Source organism: Aquarana catesbeiana, linkage group LG04 (genome assembly GCF_042186555.1).
Source record: "Aquarana catesbeiana isolate 2022-GZ linkage group LG04, ASM4218655v1, whole genome shotgun sequence".
NCBI classification, from domain to species: Eukaryota; Metazoa; Chordata; class Amphibia; order Anura; family Ranidae; genus Aquarana; species Aquarana catesbeiana.
In genome coordinates, this window is record NC_133327.1 from 143,106,839 (window position 1) to 143,123,118 (window position 16,280).

At 40.6% G+C, this 16,280-nt stretch overlaps 1 protein-coding gene across 1 annotated transcript in view; it reads left to right on the top strand.

Moving 5' to 3' along the window:
* The first annotated feature begins 8,972 nt into the window (after positions 1-8,972).
* KLHL6 (kelch like family member 6) overlaps positions 8,973-16,280 on the top strand; it is an 86,486-nt gene continuing 79,178 nt past the window's right edge. The window contains exon 1 of the mRNA XM_073625822.1: positions 8,973-9,338. Coding sequence (XP_073481923.1) covers positions 9,079-9,338 — 260 coding nt within the window. The 5' untranslated portion in view covers positions 8,973-9,078. The remainder of the gene's footprint in view (positions 9,339-16,280) is intronic.

The following is a 16,280-nucleotide window of genomic DNA, read 5'->3' on the forward strand; positions in this document are numbered from 1 at the left end:
ATTTTCTTACTTCGCCCCAAAACCTTTTCATTTCCGGACATAGCCACCAGATATGGGCCATTGACCCCATCTCTGAGCAGCCCCTCCAACAAAATTGCGACTTATCCCTATGTATTTTATGCACCCGATCGGGGGTCAGGTACATTCTGGTCAGGCATTTAAAATTTAATTCTAGGAGTTTACTATTAACTGAAGTGGCTGAGACTCTTTTCAAGATCAGGGAGACTTCCGTATCTGTAAGATTTCTCCCTAACTCCTTTTCCCATTTCCCTATATAGTCCGGGGTTTCTAACCTTTCTAAATCAACTAGAACTTTATATATCCTGGAGAAACCCCCCCTCCCCTCTCTATCCACGCATATTTTTTCTAGTGGTGTTAAATTATCCACCGATCTTATTGGCTGTGGGAGTGAACCAACATAGTGTTTTAATTGGCTATAGCGCCAGGGGTTAATGACTAACATATCTCTTTTGTCCTGCATCTCTTGGAATGAGCATATTCGACCCCTATGCATTATGTCTTTTAGTTGTATATTTTCTTCTAGTAACCATTTACCAAACCATTCCTCTTTCCCTGGTGCAAACTGTTCTAAATCTTTAAGTGGCATTAAGGGTGAGTTATACTCCCAGTGTTCCTTTCTGTGAAGGGTGTCCCATATCTTAAGTGCGTGTTTAGTGATTGCATGCGTTTCAGTGCTGTACTTTCTCTGTTGAGGCGAAATCCATATAATCTTATCCAGTTTAGTGTCACTAATTTTATTTTCTATTACTACCCATTGTTTTTCTATGTTTTTGACCCATTCAGTCACTCTGGCTATAGCGATAGCTTCGTAATATTTCCTTATATCTGGTGCTCCCCATCCCCCTTTACCTTTAGTATTAATCAATTGTGAGAATTTTAATCTAGGTGACTTTCCCCTCCAAATAAATTTTGAAAACATTAAGTGTAGCCTTCTGAGGTATGTATGTGGGAGTGTTATTGGTATCATTTGCATTTTATAAGTTATTTTCGGCAGTATAACCATTTTATATATGTTGATTCTTCCCGCCCAGGATAGTTGACCCAGATGAATTCTACTCAATTCAGCTTTTACCTCGTTTAACAGTGTTATAAAGTTCGCTTGGTATAGCGTTTCGGTTGATGTAGTGATTTTGACCCCCAGATAATTCAGTTCTTTTTTCCCCCACACAAAGGGGAAGTGTTTTTGGTAGGAGTGGTCACTCTCCTTGAAGTGGTTTATCTCAAGTGCTTCAGATTTAGTTGGGTTTACTTTGAAATTTGATAACTTTCCGTATTCTACTAGGTTAGCCATGATATTTGGTAGGGATATCCTTGGCTGGGTTATATACAGCAGGATGTCATCTGCAAAGGCGGCCAGTTTGTATTCCATATTCCCTATTACGACCCCACTAATATCCCTATTCTGTCTTATCCTTAATAGAAGGGGTTCTAACGTCAACAGGAAGAGCATGGGGGAGATTGGACACCCCTGCCTTGTACCATTGTACATGTCGATTGGGTCCGAGAAGGTCCCATTTATTTTCACTCTTGCCGATGGTCTTGAGTATAAGGCCCTAATCCATTTACACATCCTCTCCCCACAGCCTACCTCCTCGAGCGTACTCATCATGAAGTCCCAGTCTACTCTATCAAACGCTTTTTCAGCGTCTATGGATAGAAGTAGACCTGGGACTCCGCTCTTTTTGATTTCCTGGGCTACTAGGAGGGTTTTGATGCTGTTATCCCGTCCCTGTCTACCTCTAATAAACCCCACCTGGTCCGGATGTATGATCTTCTCTATTACCTGCTTCATTCTGCTCGCAATCACTTTTGCGAATAATTTAGTATCCACATTTAGCAGGGAAATAGGCCTATAGTTTGAACAAACTGTCGCATCCTTATCCTCTTTTTGAATAACCGTAATATTGGCTGCCAGGGCTTCTCTGCTCATTTCCCCCTTGTCTCCTATGTCGTTCATATAGGCACACAGTTTAGGGATTAGATAGTCTTGGTATTTTTTATAATAAAGCACTGTCAACCCATGCGGTCCTGGGCTCTTACCTACTTGTGTTTCTCTAATTGCCTTTCTAACTTCAATCTCTGTAATAGGGGACTCCAGTGTGGTATGCTCATTTTCCGATAATTTAGTCATTCCCACTTCACTTAGGTAATTTTTGATCTTCGCTTGTTTTTGTTCCCTCTCCTTAGTTGTTACATTTCTATTTATGGAATAAAGCTCACTGTAGAATTCTTGGAACGTCCTTGCAATATCTGGATCCCTATATTGGATCTCGTTTGTTCTAGATCTTATCTTGTCGATATATTTGTTATTTTTTTTTTTACTTAATATCTTTGCCAGGAGTCTACCAGGTCGGTTACTGCCTACATACCTTTCTTTTTTAACAAGGTTATACTTCTTCCTATTTTCCTGTTCAATTAACTGCCGTATAGCCTCCCTGCTCCTAAATAGTTTTGCCAGTGTTTCGCTATCCCCCTTTTTCTTATGATGTTGCTCTAATTTAATGATTTCCTCCTGAAGCATGCGAAAGGTCTCTCCCTGGCTTCTCTTTTTCTCTACCCCCGCCTTAATCATGATCCCTCTGATATAGGCTTTATGGGCCTCCCAGACCATAGTTTCTGATGTCTCCTCAGCGGTATTAACTTTAAAGTAAAATTCTAGTTCTTCTTTAATAAGTTTGTCTATCTTTTCATCATGTAGGAGGTCCTCATTTAGTATCCAGCTACTGCTCCGTGTTTCATGCTTGCTTAATTTTATTTGTAGGCTAACCGGGGCGTGGTCCGAGAACGTCATTGGCCCTATGCTTGTACCCTCAACCTCTTCCACATAGCGATGCTCCACGAAGAATAAGTCCAGCCTAGAGTATGTCGCGTGAACGGGGGAATAGAAGGTATAATCTCTTATGTTCTGATGTTGCATCCTCCATATATCTACCAGCTGCTGATGACGCAGTTTTTTCCTGAGTTTTTTCATCCACTTGCCTTCGGACCCCCGAGCACGCGACGTACTGTCTTTACCTGGCTCTAAACATATATTGAAGTCTCCTGCGATAATGGCCCTACCTCTCTTAAAGGTTTCAAACTTTGCCAAGATTCCCACTAGGAACCTTGCTTGGTTATTATTTGGGCAGTAGATATTTGCCAGGGAACATTCCATCCCTTTCAAGCTACCTCTTATGAACAAGAAGCGACCCTCCGGGTCAATTACTCTCTCCTCTATTGTGAACCCAACTCCCTTTGCAAAACCAATCGCCACTCCTTTTGCCCCTCTTATCGGGGAGTCTCCATAGATCCAGTACGGAAACTCGCTTGTAGCTATTCTCTTGCTTTTGCCTAGGTATAGGTGGGTCTCCTGAAGGAGGACCACCTCTGCTTTCAGGGATCTCAATTCTCCCATTATGTTCGCACATTTTATGGGGGAGTTGATGCCCCTCACATTATATGTGACTATATTTATCCCAGCCATCCTGTTATTTTAGCCCCATTTACACCTTTACGTAGCCCCTCCTGGCTGAATAGTCGGATCCACCAATGATTGGATTGGTCTCGTCCTACCCTTAACCCCCCCACCCCCCCCTCCCTCAACCCCCCTCCTCCCTCTCCACCCGTGTACCCTCCCCCCCCCATCCCCCCCCCTCCTCCTGCCCACCCACCTCCCTCCCCCCAAATCCCTCCCGCCCAGCCCCTCGCCTTTCCCCCTTTCCCATCAAGTTGGGGGGAGTATTGGGGTGCCACATGAGCCCCCTGAATGAAGAAAAAAGAAACCCTGGCCTACCCACTCCACCTGGCCACACGGTTTACTCCCCAGAGGTTGAGCTCAGAGGAGGGTCTAGTCTGGCCAAGAGCTTCCCCCTGGGTGTAATCCCAGCCATCCCTCCCACACACCCTCCACCCCCCCCCCCCCCCCCCCGCCCCCACCGACAATAGATCGTATAGAGAGAGAAACAAAGAGGGAAGAGAGAGAGAGAGAGAGAGAAAGACAAATCCATTTTCAATCACTTTTAACATTCGAGGCCTCTTTCAGTCCCTGTGTTCTTTTGTCATTAGTATTGGTTTCCAAGTGACAGGGTCCCCTAAGTGTTCCTGACTTCCGCTTTTCTCCCACCACCCCGGGATCTCCATTACTGGGATTCCAAGTCGATCGCAGAAATTCTGGGTCTCCTCCGGAAATCTCAGCACCGCCTTTCGGCCGTCCTTACGTCCAGTAAGATTGGCAGGGAAGCCCCAGGAGTATTGGACCTCGTTCGCCTTTAAGGCAGCTAGTAATGGCTTCAAAATTCTTCTTCTGCTTAGAGTTTCTGCGGCTAGGTCCTGGAAGATGTGTAAATTTGTTTCACCGTACTTCACCTGTGGGTTTCTCCTTAAATTCATGCTAATCTGTTCTTTGTCCCGGAAGCTATGGAATCGCACTATTACATCCCGCGGAGTGTCTCCCCTAATTTCGGCTGGTTTCCTAATTCGATGGACTCTGTCTAGGTTTAAATTACCGCTGATATTGCAAGGGCTCTTCAAATCTTTGAAAATTTCCTCCATTTTTTCCTGTAGGTTTTCTTTTTCACCATGCGCTTCCGGGAGGCCTCTAATCCGGAGGTTTTTTCTTCTGCTGCGATTTTCTTGGTCTTCCATTTTGTACCTTATATACCTCTGTTCCTTCTGCAGCACTTCTATCTGCTGTCTCAAGTTTCTTATTTCTTCTCCTTGTTTGTCCACTGTTGTTTCAACTTCCTCCACTCTGGTTAATAGGTGGCTCATGTTCTCATTTACAGCGCTGATCTCACCTCTGATTGAGGCCTCCAGTTTCGCAAACATTTCAGCGATTTCTCCCTTGGTAGGGAGCTGGTTTGCCTGCTGGATTTCTTCTGCAGTTTCTACTTCTACCTCGTTACTGGGGGGTCTTGAATCCATCTCCGCCATTTGTTTTCTTGTACCCATTTTAGCCGTTCGATCTGGCGTTTTATTCTTTGCACCTGTTGAATTACTTTCTTTGTCACTTTCATTCATCATATATTTTCTGATGGTTCCCGGGCTTGCACTTGTTCTGGGTGGATTTGCAGGTCCTTTTGTTGATCTTCCTCTCATTTTTTCTACCTATACCTGGTTAGTGGTTCCTCCTCTATTATGTGTGGTGTGTTTTCTGACTTTCCCTATGGCACTGGGGATTACCTTGATCCCCCAAAATATTTAATTCGTTGCACCGTAGTATTTACTCCACTTATAGTGTTATATTTTAGCGATATATTATTATACTACAGTCACTTTTGTATGTGGATCAGTACGACAGTCCCCTAGAATGCGATTATTTCCGTACTGCTTACATCAATGGGATTAGTCCGCTATATCATACACCCAACTTCCGACACAGGAATAAGTCAGCCTATTGTTATAGTGAGATATTGTGTATTTGTGATCTCAAGTTGCAGCAAAGTCGCATATGCAGGTGCAGCGGTGTACTGGTCAAACAGAAGTGTGCAGTATCCATATAGATTGACACTACTGAGAGTACTTCTTTGCGTCCCTTACCCACCCCCCAGCACCGATATAAACCAGCTTATTAGTATGAAATAGTTTCATATGAGAGAGGAGTCTTGTTATGGTAGAGTCACGTATACTAATAAGGCAATATAAAGACACATATAAGGCAATGTTTCTATACAGCTTGGCAGATTAGCAATGTTGGAAATAGTCCGAGGCCTCACTTAGCCATCTTAAATACAACAGCAGACCAAGATTAGTGTAGGGAATGATGTTATACTTGATGCTACTTTGATGCGATATAGTCGCAAGTAGAAAGTCGCAGTAACTGACACAATATGAGCAGGTATCCTTGCACTTTAGCAACAAGTGATTTAATGCATCACTTACCCATCTTCAGGCAGCTAAAAGAACCAGAGTCTTACCCACTTTCTTCTCTCCTAGGGCATGCGCCTGTTCCATGCGATTTCTTTGACTTTACCATCAAGCTTCTGTATCAGGTTCTGTATCGGGTTATCACTCTCTGCTACTCTCAATCCCTCCTCTCCCCCTCGATCCCGGCGAGCCGTCCCATTAGGTTCTGATGGGTAATGGACCGTGCATGTCTCCTCTCCTCTCCCCTCCTCTCCCCCGTTTGCGGAGGTTCAGTGGAGCCGTCCAAAATCCTGTCTGCAGCGGCCGCTGTAACTAAGGAGTCAGGGCACCGCTCCCCCCGTTTCCACCCTCCTCCGTTGGAGCCCAAGGACGAGAGACCGGGAGCTGAGACCGCCGGAACCGACAACACCGTTTGGACAGGGGTGAAGGGGGGGGGGGGGGCGGCCAGAGACTAGTGCATGGTCCACGGGCCTGTTTTAGCAGGCATCATGGTGTGAGGGACACCCAGCAGCCCAGGCTCAGCTCTGACCCGACCCCACCCACATCCGGCTCCTCCTCCTCTCCACCTGTTAGCAGTTCGTCTCTTTCACTTCCTAATTGACTTGGCTTATGGCTTAACTGACAAATTACTGAATTTTGAAGTTATAACTTTAAACCAATAATTTCACAGTAAATAGGTAAATAATACATTATTATGTTATAACATATAGCATAGTGATATATTATTTAGCTTGATTAAAAACATACATTTCCAGCAGCAGCATATTCTTCCTCTTAACTGTGTGAGAAAAACATGGGGTTATGGGTAAACCCTATACCCATAAACCCACATTTTTCCCTTGTAGTTAGGAGGGCTGGGCTGAAAGGGAGCATGTGTCTTTTGGACACAGCCCCCCTTCTATGACAATGTAGTGAGAGGAGAGCCTCCACTGCAGCATTTTTATTGGACAGCTTGGACCAATGGTGCTTTACTATTGGTCTGAGGCTCCAAGCTGCCCATTGAGCTTGGCGCCTCTGACAAGAAGTCAGAATATTTACAGAATGTTTAGCATTGTCAACAACATGCACATACTGTATGTATAGAGAGGAGGAACTACATATTTTGATAATTGCCCTAGAGCAATGTTTTGCCTCCATAATCAGAATTCATGTGCCATACATTGCCAGAGTCGCATAGCCCCAAGCAAATACACGAAGAGAAGATTAAGAGAAAAGAAAAAAGAAAAGAGGGGAGAAGAAGATAAAGAAGAGATTAAATCAGAGAGAAAGAAGTGATAAAGAATGCACCAAAACCCAACATTTGTGTGGATTTATTATTCACCTGAAATGTAATTTATCCATGAATCCCATATTTTGTCAAATAAATGCATTTTATCATTTTATCATCTGTTACCCATATTTCCTGTGCTCCAGACCCTAAATTAGCCTTGCTAGGAGTGGATATAGAAATATGACTGACTGGTTTTTAAACATTTATAACCCATACTTTCATTGTGGCTAGACTTGCAATGATGAGAATGTGGAGAAATGTACAAATACCTTCTATTTCTGCAGTCGTCCAGACACTCAACACCAACGTGCTATATGAATACATTTGCCGAAGCGCATTAGAAAGAAAACACCTTCCTTCAACAGTGGGATCCCTGGTTGCAAGGCTATAGGTGCATCGCCCTTACCTAGACCACGGAGTATTTTACTTTTCAATAGAATCATTCTACCTGAACCCATTATGTATACTCTCACTGACGTAGGCCATTCTGGTCGACAATTAACGTATATTGCAGCATCCCAGAAAAAATGGAACCTCCTATTATTAAACATTCCTACCACATACGGCCTTATGTTTTGCTGTTATTTTTTCTTTTTTGTTTGGAGAACATTCTTCTCCTGTTCAATTTGAATTACGCTGTAAAAGGATACAAGATTTTTTATTTTTTTTTTTTATGTGCTCTATATTTTTTTTTCTTGCCACAAACCCAGATTAAAATTTTATATCACTAACTCAATATCTCTCAAGTACCAACTTAAATGTATGTTAATGTCATGGGACGTGCTTGCTTTTTTTTTATGTGATACCCTTTCATGATGCGTTGTTACTTATGTACCTACCAATAAAGATATAAAGTAAAAAAAAAACTTGCAGCTTTGACTAAAGTTAAATATTGCCCTTAATATAGGTGTAGGCCATTTAAGTACCTCATGAGGCCTGACTGGAATACTTCTAGGATGTTGCTAAGCATGTTGCTTAGAGAAGCCTAGTGTTACTGCTCACTTTCACCATCAGCGGAGTAAGTTCTCAAATGCTGAGCTCAGAGCTACTGCATCAGGGGAGAGAAGGCGCATATGAGAGAGTTTGAATTGGAGAAAGAGCTTGTTCCAGAGATGGTGAAGGTGAGCAGCAACACAGGCTTCATGAGCTACATTAATGGCCTACACCTATAGCAAGTGCATAATTCAACTTTGATCAAAGCTGAACAACTTGTTGGTATCTACAAATGTTCCTTATCTGCATAGGCAGTTTTGTTTGGCAAAGATTAACTATGCCTTTAAGATTGTAAGCTCTAACAAGCAGGGCCCTAGGATTCCCTCCTGTATTGAATTGTATTGTAACTGTACTGTCTCTCTTCATTTTGTAAAGAGTTGCACAAACTGTTGGCGTTATATAAATCCTGTATAATAATAATAGGTTTAATGCATGTGCACTACATGCACCTGTCAGACTTGCTTCCATATCATAGAAAACAGGCAGATATCTCCACGCCTGGCCTTCTCAGTGACAATTCTGCCTGCCTAAAGCAGCCAAAGAGCATATCTTGGTTTGAGTTGCAGGGTTCTATTGTTAACCACTGGTAGATATTGGCAGCCCAACAGGACACATAACATTAGTAAGACTGCATAAACATAGTGAATTAACTGGGTACAAATACATTTTTTTTCTTTACATTCTCCAGTTTATTTAAGGAGAGCCACCTGTGGCTGTGGTCTATATATTTTGTATTCATGGTGTGGTTTGTAATGCTGAACACTCTTCTGTTATCCAATGAGACTGGTGTATGTTGGTTGTCAACTCAGTTAGTTTAAAGTTTCCTGTTTTGAGTGTGACAGTTGTAGATAACTTTAGAGCCATAGGCAGGAAATCCGTTTTACTTGCTAAGTGTGACCTAACTGCATCTAAAGAAAAGACCCAGACGTACCACACACAGCGTCACAACAATGGGAGAATCTATGGAAAACAATTCAGGCAACTTCATCATTTCCCTCAACAGCGAGTGTCCCAAAGAACTGGGGGAGCTCATTGAAAAATCGAGTGGAGACATCCGAAAATTTGATGATACTGAATTTACATTAGCTCTTCAGAATGGACTGGAAAACCTCAGGCTCGAGAAGTCCCTGACCGATGTAGTTCTGTGTGTTGGAACCAGCTTGTTTCCTTGTCATCGTGTTGTACTGGCAGCTGCTAGCAATTATTTCAGGTAGGAGACACAGCGTGCCCAAATATCTGTCCGATACTTTTTAGCATATTGTCATTTAGAAGGTAATGGTTTATAAAGTATAGATGCTGTCTTTTAAGTTTAGTCCTCTTAAACGGTTACTCAATTTTTGTGGCAAATTCAAAAACCGAAAACAGGAGAGTAAAATAAAGCCTGCAAATAGTATTCATTGCTTCATTATATTGTTAAGTTTGTTTAGACTTTTGAAATATCTATTACACCCTAATGGAAATTCTGAAATTTTACTTAAAGCCATGGGGTCAAGCTCAAGCAGTGTTATTTATGGAAGATTGACACGGAGTTATTTTGTTTCCCATAATTCCCACATAGCATCAAGCAAAATGTATTCATTATGGTGGACATAGTGGAATGTATGCTTATTAAATGTTGGATCATGGTAGCCCAGCTTATGTGCGGCTGCTCCCAAAGTAGGATGAGATGAGTACTGTATACAGAACAAAGGGTTCGTTTAGTGTTAAGACTTAGTTTAGGGGTTACAGTAGGTCACTGTCTGTGTTAAGGATTAAAAGATTTAGTTAAAATTTTGGTTAATCCAATAATTATATCCTCACAACTGACAAGTGGTTGAAATAGAAAATATATCGCTTTGGTGACTTTTAGTGTGCCAAACGACCACATGACCAAATGTATAAAAATTTAAATTCTTATTAATGTGCACAATCTTGTAAAAAATTTATGTAAATGGTTAACAAAATAAAATCCTACATTGTTCAAAACAGGTTGGTTATATCATAGACATAAGCATAAGCCTAAGATGATATGAACTTGTGTGTGTGTGTGTGTGTGTGTGTGTGTGTATATATATATATATATATATATATATATATATATATATATATCACATATATCCATTTAAGGTAGTCTGATGTAGTAATCTCAGGATTGTGTACAACAAAGCAATTTGTTGGTGGTGAAATGCCTTTCAACACATTGTAAATTAATGGAAATCTTACTAAAATTTGATTTTTGTATGTTATACTTTGTAGATGAGGAAATTTTTCATGTAAATGTTTTAAAATCCTTACAAATATTTATAACAGATTTAATATTTTTTGGAAATTTGTCTTACAACATGTCTTCACTTGTCTATTTTAGATGTTTTAAGTAATTTATGAAGATAGAGAAACTATAAGAATCTATTTATCAGTGTTTTCACACTAGATTCACACAACCTTCACTGAGGATTCAAACATTTTTTCTAATTGGGTCTATTTATTAATGTTTTCTCCAAGGATTCACACATTTTTTAACCAAAATGTAGGTTGAGGAAAGTGGTGTGAGTATTGGGTAAAAACATTGAAAAATAGTCCCCTAGTGTTTTCTTCTAATTTTTATCTTACTTTTATGATTTTTAAAAGCTATAAATGTCATTATTTGTATAAAATCCTTATTTATAAATAACTAGTTAATATAGTGTGCTCCTAGGCTCTTTCCCCAACAAGCTGCCACCAAACACTAGGTCTCATAGAATATATTGAGTTGACTGTCTTGGTGCACAGCTACACAATTACTGGGCATGTTGTGCTATGCACTAGCCCAAATAATGAATTTAACATTCAGGACTTTCCTCTGTTGGTGTCCCAGCCAGGGCAGGACAAAGCACAAAATGCAGGAGAAGCGCTGTACAAAAAACTCTCCTGTATCCAGCACCTGCGTGAACATAGCTTGACTGCTTGCCGACCAGAGCACGACGATGTACGTTGGCACAATGGCACGGCTGGGCAAATGAGCGTACCGGTACATCTGCTTCAAGACGCAGCTTAGTGGGCGTGCGCGTGCCCGCTCGCTGCTTACTCCGTGAGCGTGCCCGTGCATCCCGCGGACTCAATGTCCACCAGGGCCCGCGATCGTGACACGGAGCGGCAGAATGGGGAGATGCCTATGTAAACAAGACATTTCCCTGTTCTGCCTAGCAACATGACCGGGATCTACTGCTCCGGGAGCAGTGATCTCTGTCATGTTGAAGGTAGCCCACCCCCCCACAGTTAGAATCACTCCCTAGGACACACTTAACCCCTTGATCGCCCCCTAGCGTTTATCCCCTTCCCTGCCAGTGTCATTTACACAGTAATCAGTGCATTTTTATAGCACTGATCGCTGTATAAATGTCACTGGTCCCAAAATAGTGTCAAAAGTGTCCGATGTGTCTGCCGCAATGTCGCAGTAATGATAAAAATCGCAGATCGCCGCCATTACTAATTAAAATAATAATAATAATAATAAAAATGCCATAAATCTATCCCCTATTTTGTAGACGCTATAACTTTTGCGCAAACCAATCAATATATACTTATTGCGATTTTTTTTTTTTTTTTCTTACCAAAAATATGTAGAAGAATACATATCGGCCTAAGCTGAGAAAGAAAATTGTTTTTTTAAATATTTTTGGGGGATATTTATTATAGCGAAAAGTTTATTATTATTTATTTGTTTATAGCGCAAAAAATAAAAACCACAGAGGTGATCAAATACCACCAAAAGAAAGCTTTATTTGTGGGAAAAAAAGGACGTCAATTTTGTTTGGGTGCAACGTCGCACGAAGGCGCAATTGTCAGTTAAAGTGACGCAGTATAGCAAAAAGTGCTCTGGTCAGGAAGGGGGTAAATTCTTCCAGAGCTGAAGTGGTTAATGGTAAATTTTGTATTGCTGCATCATATTAATCTAGACACAGACCAGCTGGGCAAAAATATATTATTTTACCAACATATTAAAAGCTGTTTTTGGGACAGATTCCCTTTATATCTAAATAGTATTTGTTTAGCTTTATTAATACTTTATAATTTCAGCACACTACAGAAATACTGTATTTATAGTTTAATTAATTTAATTCCCCCTTATTCTATTCAACTATCTATCCTCATCAAGATAACATCTTTTTGCCCTCACAGTGCAGCAAATTGTTCCAATCAGTTGCACCTTATAAAAATGAATGCCATATATAATCTTTTTTTTCCTATAACAGTCAGACTGTCACCTGAGCTTTTTTATTTTCATTTCCTCTATTTTGTTATCAATGGTTGCCTATTTTAGTCTTACTGGAATAAACAGTGAGGATTTTATTAAACAGTTTTAGTGTTTTTTTTCCTCTTTTGCGCAGGAAAGTATGAGTAAATGGTTTTAGTTTGACTGTCCTTAATTCACTTGTGTTTTAAAAGATGTACGCTAATAAATGTCACGGTCCCCTCCCGTGCCAATGGGTTTATGTAGATAAAGGAATGATCTGAAACCTAAACATGGCTTTGTGTATTTAAAGCATGAGACGTTCTTTACAACTACTGATATGACACTTGGGGGTTGATTTACTAATGGCAAATAGACTGTGCACTCTGCAAGGGCATTTGTGCCAGAGCTCAGAGAATGAGGGGGAACCCTGCTGACTTCCATCATCTAATCATGTGCAAGCAAAAATGTTGTTTTTTTTTTCTTTGCATGTGATTGGGTATACTTTTCAAAGAGAAGCTTCACCTCTCTTACTAAGCTTTGGAGCAAATGCCCTTGCAGAGTGCAACTGCACTTGCAAAGTGCACAGCCTATTTGCCTTTAGCGAATGAAACCCGAAGTTGTAAAAAAAATGTCACTACATGCACCTACATGGGCATAGATCTGTGTATGATCCAGATCAGTGTTTCTCAACCTTTTTTTTCAGTCAGGGCATCCTTTAAAATTATGGACAATCTAAAGGCACCCCATTCTAAAATGTAAAAAACTATTCTAGTAGTTTTCAACAATACATCAACATCCACACGTGTTGGACACCCAACGTTAGAGGAGATTTATTCTTTTTTTTTTACTTGGTTATGTTTTTATTGCAAGTGAAAAGATAGTAACAGTTGTAGAATTGTACCAGAGTATAACATTTGTATACAGATACACATGTATAGTATAAATGTCGTAACACGTACACAACCTCATCAAATTGTTCTTTAGGCAATACACAATGTGATTTGGGTAGACAGTACAGTCAGTAAACTGGAATTATGGTTTTAATAAGCAAGAACGAATGTCACCATTAGACTTTATAGTGTGTATAATCTGAGTGTTTGCTCCGACTTGTATACGCATGGTATCTTCTGTGAAAGTATATGTTACAATACATATTGAGAAGTATAGATAAATAACAGAGTTGAAAAAAGGTTGGAAAAGAGGGTAGGGAAAAGGTAGCAGGCAGGGGTCCAGGGGTTGCCGTAGTTAGTTTTCGATCAGCGAGTCATATTCTGTAGAATATTTGAAGATGACCCAGGGTTGCCATGTTTTGTTAAATGTTTCAGTTGTTTCATGAGCAGTTGCCCTTATTTCTTCTATAGCATTAAGGTTGCGTACCTTGTAAAGCCATTCCTTATTTGTAGGGGTAATTGTGGTTTTCCAGTGTAGGAATCACTGCTTTTGCGGCAGTGATTAAAAATCTAGTCAGTGATCGTTTGTATTTTTTTTAATTGAGCCAATCGAAATGTGAAGCAGGCAGCACGCTGCGGTTGGTTGGATTGATGTTTCTGTAATGCACTTTATGAGCTCACAGACTTTTCGCCAGAAAGGTTGTATCAAGAGAGAATCCCACCATATGTGTTGTAATGTGCCTTTCGCCTGGTCACAGCACCAGCAAAGATCTGAAGCTGTGGGAATCCATCTTTGTATTTTAATTGGTGTGTTGTACCAGTTAGTCAGGAGTTTATACAATGTTTCCTGAAGGCGTGTGCTAATTGCACATTTATGTAGCATGTAACCATTGATCATCACTGAAAGTAGTATTTAATGCAGATTCCCCAAACTCTTTGTGCTTATTCAGCTCTGGAGATCCAGAGGTCCGTAACCAGGTGTAGGTTAATGAGATGTTTTTTTCATTTTTGACCGCCTTAAAGCACACTGTCTCAAAAGGGGTTAATGCTCTTGCAAAGAGCTTGTGTCTTTTGGAGCTTGAAACATAACTGTGAATCTGGCGATAGTCCTAGTTTGTCATGTTTGATTGTCCCCTTTCTGTTTGGAGTTACAAAATTTGTTTTCAGCCTACCTCCTTTGAAACAATGTGTGGCCAGAAGGGGGTTTACCCCTATCTGTGTGTAACTGTGAGGACGTTATCATTCCTGGCGGGAAGTCTGGATTGAAGCCTAGCGGTGTTAAAGGTCCTGGGGAAGTAGTTAGATCAGATGTCTGAATAATCTTCTGTAGGGTCTTAAGCGTGGCTCCTATGAGAGGATGTTGCTTCAACTGACTAGGGCAAGATTCCCAAGGAATCCATGGGGAATACGTCACTGGTATTGGTCCTATATTGTTCTCTAGAGGTGATTTATTCTTCCAGCTCCACACTTGTACGCACTTTTGCACACTGGTACTGACTAATGCTGGCCATACACTATACGAAAAATCGGCCGAAAAATCGTTCGTATGGACACTTCGTTCGTTTTTCGGCAAGTTAGTGGGTACAAATCGATAATCGTTTGTGACGTTTTTGTGGAAAAAAACGAACGGCATGTTTGGAAAATTTCTGCCGAACGTACGATAAATTGCAAGGTTAATGTGTTTCCCGTCCGAACTGCCTGCACTAGGTATATGTAAAAAAACGAACACAAAATTATTTATTCATGTCCACTGAACAGATTATCGGACATTATATGATGGCACGATCGTTTGCGGTCACGGTCGAACGTTCGTTTTTCGAAAATGGGTTCGGCCGATTTTCTGTATAGTGTATGGCCAGCATTATTTTCTAAGGTTGTAATGGTGCACAATGAAAACCTGTGGATTTGTGTAACTAAAAGGAAGACTTCATCATGTTTGCTTGTATAACATTTTGGGGCAATTTTTAGGCATTTTGCCAAGGCACCCCTAAAGAAACCCCAAGGCACCCTGGTTGAAAAAGGCTGATCCTGATTGTGTGATGGTTTTACAGTTCATGTTTGTTTTCTGCTAATGTCCTGTGCACACTTTTTACATGGAGTTTAAGGTGTATAAAACCTTTAACAATGAACTTCTCTTATTTGTACCATTTTGATCTGTTAAATATACCATTGAAAGTGTTTTGTTATATCTGTCCAAAAAGGGGAAAAAAATATGTGTTGATCATGTCAGAAGTTCAGAGCTGTCCTGTATCCTCTGTACGCTTCCTATTTTATCTCAAGGAGTCTAATTATCCCTCCTAGTTCTTGTTGTGGGACTGCAGAATGCTAAGTCCCTATGTTGTGGAGATAGGAGGGTGAGTGGGCTTGAGTAGCAAGAGACAACTGAGCAGGGCTAACACCATTCAGTCCATAAAAATGCTGTGTGTTGTCAACCAACTTAGGAGTGCTTTTCTGGTAGACAACAAGTATTTTTTGCACTTGAAGGATCTTTTTGAAATGTGCTTATATTGCAATGGTGTATCACATTTTTTAAAATTTTGCCCTTACATACACATTAAGGGTGCTTCAGTGCCTTGAAAAAGTATTCATACCCCTTGAAATCTTCCACATTTTGTCAAGTTACAACTAAAAACGTAAATGTATTTTATTGGGATTTTATGTGATAGACCAACACAAAGTGGCACATTATTGTAAAGTGGAAGGAAAATGATAAATGGTTTTCAAAATGTGTTACAAATAAATTACCTGAAAAGTGTGGCGTGCATTTTTATTCAGCCCCCTTTACTCCGATACCCCTAACTAAAATCTAGTGGAAACAAATGCCTTCAGAAGTCACCTAATTAGTAAATAGAGTCCACCTGTGTGTAATTTAATTTCAGTATAAACAAAGCTGTTCTATGAAGCCCTCAGAAGTTTGTTAGAGAACCTTAGTGAACAAACAGCATCATAAAGGCCAAGGAACACACCAGGCAGAGCAGGGATAAAGTTGTGGAGTAGTTTAAAGCAGGGTTAGGTTATAAAAATATATCCCAAGCTTTTAACATCTCACAGAGCACTGTTCAATCCATCA